Consider the following 9,769-nt stretch of genomic DNA (forward strand, 5'->3'; position numbering starts at 1 on the left):
TTGTCCCATTGACCTCCCAAGTAAGGCTTTGCCCTGTGACCGTTTGTTGTGAAATGGCTCTTTGTTGCTTCATCTAACAATTCAAGGCTTCCATAAAGGAGAACCTTTGTCACCAAGTAAGGACCGATCCATTTGGATTTGAGCTTGCCAGGAAAAACTTTGAGCATGGAGTTATACAAGAGCACTTGCTGTCCTGGTTTGAACTCCTTCTTTGAGATCTTCTTGTCATGCCGCCTCCTAGTCTTTTCCTTGTATATCTTAGCATTTTCATAAGCTTCTAGCCTAAACTCATTCAACTCATTTAATTGTAATAACCTCTTTTCTCCTGCTGCTTGAGAATCTAGGTTGAGGAGTTTAGTGGCCCAAAAAGCTTTATGCTCAAGCTCTACAGGGAGGTGACAAGATTTGCCATATAATAATTGAAAAGGGGACTTCCCAATAGGAGTTTTGAATGCTGTTCTGTATGCCCAAAGTGCATCTTCTAGTTTTCTGGCCTGATAAACGGATTCTTGCTAGTAAAGAATTTCATAAAATTAATCGTGTTGTAAGTATAGTTTCTAAACCAACAGAGAATCCTTTTGTACAAAAGTTTGGTTATCACAAGTAACAAAACCCAATAAAATTTATAACCGAAGTATTTAAACCTCGGGTCGTCTCTCAAGGAATTGCAGGGAGGTGTATTTATTATTGGTTATGAAAAAAGTATATTTTGGGTTTTTGAAATAAGGAACAAGTAATTTAAATGACGAGAAAAATAAATTAAAAATTAAAAAATCTCTTGGCAAGGTATGAGAACTGGAAATCCCATCCTAGTTATCCTTATCAGGTGTGATGAGAATTGTTTGTTGCTCCCACTTAGTTAACCCTTACTAAATAAAGGAAAGTCAAGTGGGCAAATCAATTTGATTCCTCTCAAGTCCTAGTCAACTCCTATGGAAAGACTAGCTTTAGAGGGATCCAAATTAATCAGCAACCTTCAATTATTAATCAACAACTGAGTTTGACAACTCAAGTGTCACCAATTACTTAACCAAAGCCAAAAGGAAAGAGAATCTGCTTGAATGAAAATAATTTGGATTAATTAGAAGCATCAATAACATAAATTAAAGAAAGCAATCATAAATCTGAAATACCTCAAATTATATTAAATAAAGATATTAATTCTAACATGGGAAAATTCATAAATCAAATTGGGAAAGTAAATAAACTAAGTGATAAAGTAAATAAAAGTAGAAGAGAAAATAAATTAAAGAACAGTGAACATGGAATGAAGAAAAGTAGCCTAATCATAATAGAAATCCTAAATCCTAATCCTAATCCTAAATCCTAAGAGAGAGGAGAGAGCCTCTCTCTCTCTCTAAAAGCTACATCTAAAACCTAAAATTATGAATTATGAATGTTGTCTTCGTATCCTGATGAATGGATCCATTCCCCTACTTTATAGCCTCTAATCTATGTTTTCTGGGCCGAAAACTAGGTCAAAAATAGCCCAAAAATCACCCCCAACAATTTTTGGTTCGTACAGGTCGCTGCAAAGTCACGCGGAAGTGTCGTCCACGCGTTAGCGTGGATTGGGTTTTTGCCAGGTCACACATCTGCGTGATCCATGCGTTTGTGTCACCTGGCTTCGAGAAAGTTATGACAAATTATATATTGTCGATGAATGCATCCCAAATCCTTGATTTTCTATGATTTCTCCACTTTGCATGCTTTTCTCTTCATTCCTTTGATCCATTCCTAGCTTTTTCAACCTGAATTCACTAACAAACACATCAAGACATCTAGTGGAATCAAAGGTGAATTAAAATTAACCAATTAAAGGCCTAAAAAGTATGTTTTCACACTTAAGCACAAATTAGGAGAAAATTATGAAACCATGCTATTTCCTTGAATAAATGTAGGAAAAATGGATAAAATCCACCTAAATTAAAGACAAAATGTACCACAAAATAGTAGTGCATCATGTGCATAGCAGAAGGAGCCACGTAGTTGGAGTTCAGGACTATGATGTACTGCTAGTCCAATGGACCCATCTGTGACATCACATGGGTCTACGGGGTAGTCAGGGTAGAAGGCGATGACCGAGAAGTCCCTAGGATACCGGTAGTGAAAACCCTCCCTCTACCATGACCACGAGATTGACTCGTGACACCTCTGCTACTTGTCGCCATGTCTGCAAAGAGAATACCGATTAATACTAGTCAGCATATATACAAAGAAATTCTTCAACATTATTTTAAAAAAAATTGACATAACCTCCCCTATAATTGGACATATATCCACCTTTACGGTTCCCACAAATGTAACCAACCTCAATCTACAACATCAATCAGAACTCAATTAAAGCACAAAGTAGTCGAAACAAATTCAAATTCAAATTCAAAAAACATAATAACATGTTGAACTAATTTTTATAAATTCTCTATCTGATTCTAAATTATCACCTAATTGAAGCAACAAGAAACTTGGAAAGGAAATTAAAGCACCAAAAAACAATTTCCAAGTTAAAGATTAAGAACAAATTAAATGAACGATAATAAAAAAATATATAATGAAAACTTCACTATGCAACATGAATAATCAACACAAATCAACAATAATAAACACAAATCCTATTTTATAATAAAAAGTAAGTTCAGATCTCAATCCAGTCCATACAAATTTAAAATTAAATTCAAGAAACATAACAGAATATTAAACTAATTTTTATAAATTCTCTAATTGATTCTAAATTATCACCTAATTAAAGCAGCAAAAAACTTAAAAGGGAAATTAAAACACCAAAAAATAATTTTCAACATAAAAATTAAGAACAAATTAAATGAACAATAATAAAAAATATATATAATGAAAACTTTGTTGAGCAACCTGAATAATGAACACAAATCAACAATAATCAAGACAAATCCTATTTTATAATAATAAGTAAGCTCAAACCTTAATCCAATCTAAACAAATTCAAATTCAAATTCAACAAACATAATAGCATGTTAAACTAATTTTTAAAAATTCTATAAATTATCACTAAATTAAAGCAGCAAGCAACTTGAAAAAAAATTAAAGCACCAAAAATAATTTTCAAGTTAAAGATCAATAACAAATTAAATCAACAATAATAAAAAATATATAGTGAAAACTTCACTAAACAACATGAATAATCAACACAAATCAACAATAATAAACACAAATCCTATTTTATAATAAAAAGTAAACTCAGACATTAATCCTATTTTAGAAGTTTAGAAGCATTACCTGAAGGTGCCGTCAAAGGGGGCTGTCGGAGAGGACAGCAGCTGCCAGAGAGGTGTTGACGGAGATGAGATATGAGAGAGTTAGAGAGAGAGTGGGAGGCGAGAGGTTAGAGAGAAAAAGAGAGAGAAATTCGAAATGAAAGGGAAAAGGGTCCGTAGTTCGAATTTACAGCACGATTACCGTCGAATTCATCGGCGGATAAATCTGACTGTAATGCGTTGTAGGTCACCAAAACACATCGTTCCACTAAATGTGTTTACCATCACAACAATACGATGATAAATTCCACGCTACATTTTGCGCCTATTTTTTTCGTTTTTCCTTTAATTATTACCCACGAATTTATCATCATAAACAAAAATTCACCGATAATAATTTGACCTAACAAATTGCACACCTAAACCGTCAATAAATCTACCGATAAAATCGATGCTAATGTGTGACGCTAAATCTAATAGTACTCAGCTTTTTCTTATAGTGTTGGTCAGCAACACGAATAATGATACAGGTGTGGCAAGACTCGCCAGTTGGGCGACGCAGTGTGCGATTACGGAAGGAGGAATAAAAATTTGTGTGGTTATGTTTTTTATTGTGAATAAAAATAAAAAATAAATTAAAATTATGGTGACTCTTTGAATATTAATATAATTTTCTTTTTTCCTAGTTGACTAGAGCTGCAATCCTTATATATATTTTTTCAAATTTTTGGTATAATGAAAATGGTGACTAAAACGCAGAGGATTTTTTATTTAAATAAATATTTTAATTACTAAAATAAATAATTATAAAAATTATTACTGAAATCCATCTCCTAGCCTGAGATAAGCTTGTACGTATCTCGTTTACACTATAAACGCGATACGGTATGTGCACGTGACACGTGTATATATATCTCATTTACACTGTAAACGAGATACATATTAAATTAATGTGTTTGCAGTATAAACGAGATACTATAAGGCAAATTTTCAACTGTTATAAGAGGATGTGCAACCCTTGGCATTCTCCACATACATTTTATTTCTTCTTCTCCTTCAGTTTTCTTACAAAGAGTAGGCAAAAATGTCCAATAATAGTGAATATTTGGTTGTTTGTGTGTACCCCAATTGTCGTATGAGAAACAGCGACAATAGGGTGATATTTGAGTGTGAGAATTCGTTACTATTGCACACTCGATGCATAAGTTTGTTGTCTGAGTTAAAGAGTTTGATATTGACCAACCTTGATGGCATAGGGAGAAGAGAGATCGGAAGGGTGGAGTACAGGTTGCTAGCATCGTTGGGTAGTGGAGTATTCCGATTTCGACTATTTCGGCTCCAGGGTGACGAGCAAGTGCGACTCATGTTTGACATCCATGGGAGAATCATGGCGGAACAAGTGATGGAGCTTTCTGCCGAGGTTGGTGATGTTGGTGGTGGTGGTTTTGTACACTCGACATTTGTGCAGGATTACCCACCTCTTGCACCACCACCGATTCATGTTTCTAGTTCAGTGAAAGACATGGAGGACTGGAGGTGGGGGAGGAAGACTTCGACAAAGAGTACGTTGTGGATAGCACTGATAGTAATTCTTCTAAAGATAATGATGAGGAGGAGTTTGTTCCGGAGACGCCGGTCGAGACAGCTGTGCGCTATGATTTGCCCCCCGCCCCCACCTGATTCCAGTGCTATTAGATGTATAAAGTCACTATCATACATTGGATCTGGATGTAGTGCATGATAAATCTCTGTTTTCCAACACCGGGGAAGAGTATTACAACCTAGATGGTTGGGTAGAGATTCGGGCTGACCACAGATTCAAATGCCGAGATGCAGTAATGCAGGGTGTGAAGAACTATAGTATTCGCAGAAGTGCTGAGTACCGAGTGGTCAAATCAGACCGATTAAAGTACCATGTGTATTGTCGTCAAGCTGCAAATGGATGTCCATGGAGTCTCCATGTTGCGCTCCGACAGAACCTCGAATACTGGTGAGTTCAAGTTTAATTGACGCGTATTTACTCATTTATGATTGCTATATATTGAGTATTTTCCAACCATGGATGTTTTATTTCATTAGGAAGGTCCAAAGGATTGGTGGAGCGCATATTTGTTTAGCACCCAGCATGTCCCAAGACCATCGACAGTTGGACAGCAGCCTCATCTACAAGGTCATCCTGCCGTTGATACAGTCCAACCCGTCCGTCAGCATCTCTGTCATGCAAGGTGCAGTCCGGTAGAGCTATCACTTCAAACCCTTCTACAGAAAGTCCGACAGAGTGGTATGTCCATGCAAGCACCGCCGAGCCCCAAGACAACCCACAACACTGCTGAAAGTGCTGAAGCATTGGTAGCCACCGTAGATGGACCAAGTTGTTCAACTTGTCCATTATCAGGTATCCCCCGATCAGTAACAAGATGTAACACCTCGCATATTATCGGAATGTCTCCGACTCGTTCATCTATGGAATATGGCGGACAAGATCATATAGCCATGTAAGCTTCAGCGAGAATGGCTCCTTCCTCTGAGCGCCCTGCTGTAGAACCATTGGGGGGCCTGGCACCAAGCAGCCGCTCCAGCAACTTCCATGTCTCTGTGCCGTACCACCGGAAGAAGGCATGGAAGCACCCCCAGACTGGCTCCCCATATGTGCGTAGCCCAAGATGGTATGCCATGTTCTGCAGCGTGATAGTTCTCACGGCAGATAAAACTTGTGGGTCTCCAGATACCACCGCTCCACGAAAGCCGTGATAAGGGAGTTGTCGAATACGAAATCATTGAAAGGCACCATGTCGCTGAATCCAACCTTTCTCAGATACGGGACGATGGCGTCGAATGGGGGAAGCGTGTGACTCACTCGCCGGGGCAGGAGTAGGCAAGGCCTTTACCAAAGAAAAATATTTCATAATTATTAAAAATTAAAAATATGTATCGGTCCATCAACATATCAAACTGTCTTGACTATTCTATACATTTTTTAACAGAATTTTACACGTATGTACTAACTGAATTTATGTCGATCCGACATTTTCTGTTAATATGTACTTTCTTAACTAATACACATTTCCTCATTGCGTTACGTGAAATCAAAACATTCAATAAAGTAATTAATTATCTAACTATCAAACCTTGACTTCACTTAAATAATTAATAAACTAAACAAAACATCTTCCCCAGCATTTAAACTCTAAATTAATAATTATGTAGTTAACAATCTTAAGTATCAAAAAATGATAACCACATTCCTAGAATTACTAATTTTTATCAGTAATCAATTCCTAATGATATAAATTGTATTTTAGTTCTTGGCAAGTACTCTAATTATGGCTATACATATATGGGATTGCATAAAACTCAAGATAATAAATCAAACCACAAAGTCGGCTGCCCCCGCATAGTGTCATATCGCGTTTAGCTTGTTGATGTCTCGATTACGTGCATTTGCGCGTGCCATCTTCGTAGAAGAGAGGAGAAAGTGGTCAAAAAGTTCAAACTGGAGCCCAAAACCTCGTTATAAACAACATCTATATATAGGTATCTCCAGCCTTATCTCGTTTACAGTGTATACGAGATAAGTTTGCATGTATCTCGTTTACACTATATACAATTTTATCTCGTTTACACTGTAAACAAAATAAGGTTAAAAAACGACTTTTTATAATAATTTTTATAATTATTTATTTCAATAATTAAAATATTTATTTAATTTATTTAAATAAAAAAAATCCAAAACGCAGATACTGAAAGATTACGCATAAGCCAAATATGCTTATAATTAATATTTCTTCAAAAGGAGAATCATTCTTCTTTTTTTAATGCTTCAACATAAATAAATACCAACCACTATATTGAAGTGTTTTTTTTTTCCTAGTTGTTTATATTATATTCAATACTCTTATTTGCTATGCATGCACATGAATTTCAAATAGTTCGTAAATACTTGATCCGATTAAGCTAATTAAGGTTTGAGCTAGTGTTTCTGCCTATTCTTGATGATGTAAATACATACTTTATGTTTCATTCAACATTATTGTATGTTATCCTTGCAATATTAATATAATCGCAAAACCTTGTTTTCCTTTTCTAGGGTGGTACTTAGCTTGATGATGATGTGTGTACACACACATATCCAGTTATCCTTGCCAATCATGGCAATATATTTTGTTTTCCTTCTCTGATTTTTTTTTCTAAATATATAAATCCACATTTGTCAAAGATGATCTTAATGATATGTATATACTCTATACTCTGTGTATATAGTATAGAATGGAAATCTGAATATAGAAATGGTTGGACAATTTTCTTCTTAAATACCTTCTATTATCTAATATCTATAACCTATACTTTTTTTTTTTTTGCTATTTCAAATACTTGAACCTAAAAGCACTTAATTAAATTATAAATCACTTACTATATTTTATTATTAGTTTTATTTTTAAAATATTTAACAAGTCAAAAGTCAATATAATGACTTTTGTTCCATGGGGTTACCTAAACATGCCATATATTTATCCGTTACAGAATATTGAATGAGTAATTCAAAGTTTACGTTGACTTCTTTGGGAATAATCATCAGGAGAAAAAAAAAATTAGAGGGCAAAAAAGGTTAGAGTTCTATTCCTACCGAGATAGAGGAGGAAAACACAACTAGAGGAGAGAGAAAAAAAATATCATATCTAATTATGTACACATACACGAATATATATTATATTATTTTTTTATCAAACATAAAAAAATTCGAATTTGCGACTTCTTAATAGAGTATGAATAGACTATGTCATGTGAGTTATAACTCATTGACTATATTATATTATTTAAAATATGTCAACCGAATATACAAAATTAATCCACGCATATCTATAGATTCACAATTATGTTATTTTAATAAGGGTACAAGATCTATACAATTACGAAATAACCCACATATTTGTTATGAAATACATAAGAAAATTAAATTAAATTTGCATTTATAATTATATTTAACATAAGGGCGATTCTACAGTACAGATTTATTTATACAAATTTTGTTCAATTTTTTTTTTTGGTGATTAAAGTAAGTGATGCGTGAAATGTTACTCTGTTAATAAAAATTGATCGCTACTACTTAAAAAGAAAAAGGTGTAATCCATGTACGCATAAAAGTTTTGTAGACTCTCTTAAAGCCTTAACATTAGAATTTGGTCAATGATAAGGATTTAAATATGTATGCACTGAATGAAACTTTTAAAAAGATTAAATTTCATAGTTTATATTTGTTTATATATGTTTTAAATTATTTAAAGATTAAAAAATATTTATATTTTTTCCTTATACACTATATAGCATTTTTTAAATACAATATATATAAATTAAATTTAAAAAATAAAATTACTATAATTTATTACAATTTTAATTATATTAATTATATTTTATTTTTTAATCTAATAAAATTTAATTCAAAGAATAAAAATTCGTTATATTAATTGAATTTATTTTTTTTATCCATTCTGATTTTAATAATTGCTATTTGGATTTGATCAATTTATTTTGGTTTGGAAAATTTTGATAATTTAAAAATTTAAAATACAATAATTTTAAAATTTAAAATTTAGATAAGATGTAATTTAAATTGTAAAAATTTTAAAATTTAAAATTTCGGCTCTCTTAGGATTTTCTCATTTGGAATCCTCATTTGGAATTCTGGGGAGATGGGGTGATTCAGGTGAGATTTAATGTAGATCAGAAAAATGATAACAAAAGACTACAAAAAGTACTCCACCACTTGTGCCGGCTCCTGTCAATTTCTCGTCTCACTTGCCGACCTTGACCCTTGTTATTTTGAGGCCATTCGTTTGATGAGAAATAAAAAGGAATATCGAAAATTCGGTCACCCAAGAATATTTAACCTTGCCTAGTTCAGTGATAGAGCAATCGACTGTTAGAACCAACTGAAAAATTGATCATGGCGCTCTTGCGCAGAAGATGAACAGGACCCGATAGAAGTTCTTTTCATCCTTCCCTCACAATAGCCCCATGCTACTCGGATCAGAGCGTAAGCTACTTTTTTGACCGGTTGTGGACGAAAAAAGATTCGAAGAAGACTAAGCCTGATGCAAAAAAATGTGACATGAAACCATAAGTTCCCAAATAGTGGAGGAGCCCAGCTCGGAGCTCTAACGCGTAAAACCTTGCAAGAGCTCTAACGAATGAAAAAATTAATATTAAAAAATTTAAATAGATATAATGAGAAAAATTCAAAGACAAATAAAATATTAAATGTATTAATGTCTAATAAAATAACAATAATTTAAATCAGTTTGTAATAATTCTATTTAAAAAATGTCAATTTTATTTACTTTTTATAAAAATAATATGATAAAAAAATTATATTATCTAAAATTTGAAAATAAAAAAAATTAATTTATCCTCTTATATTATTTAAAATTAATTTATCTAATTTTATAAAATGACAGGAACTATTATGACATGAACTATTATGTTAATATTTATTTTTTAAGTACTAATTTATTTAAAATAAAATTATTAAAAATTAATTTAGA

General features: G+C 33.1%; 1 protein-coding gene across 1 annotated transcript; it reads left to right on the forward strand.

Annotated features, from left to right (window-relative positions):
* The first annotated feature begins 4,314 nt into the window (after nucleotides 1-4,314).
* Nucleotides 4,315-5,224, forward strand: LOC107472490 (uncharacterized). The gene is made up of 2 exons (XM_016092014.1): nucleotides 4,315-4,792; nucleotides 4,965-5,224. Exons 1-2 carry the CDS (start codon nucleotides 4,315-4,317, stop codon nucleotides 5,222-5,224), a joined length of 738 nt encoding a protein of 245 aa, XP_015947500.1.
* Nucleotides 5,225-9,769: the final 4,545 nt, after the last annotated feature.

This window comes from Arachis duranensis, unplaced genomic scaffold, assembly GCF_000817695.3.
Source record: "Arachis duranensis cultivar V14167 unplaced genomic scaffold, aradu.V14167.gnm2.J7QH unplaced_Scaffold_124770, whole genome shotgun sequence".
In the NCBI taxonomy this organism is placed as follows: domain Eukaryota; kingdom Viridiplantae; phylum Streptophyta; class Magnoliopsida; order Fabales; family Fabaceae; genus Arachis; species Arachis duranensis.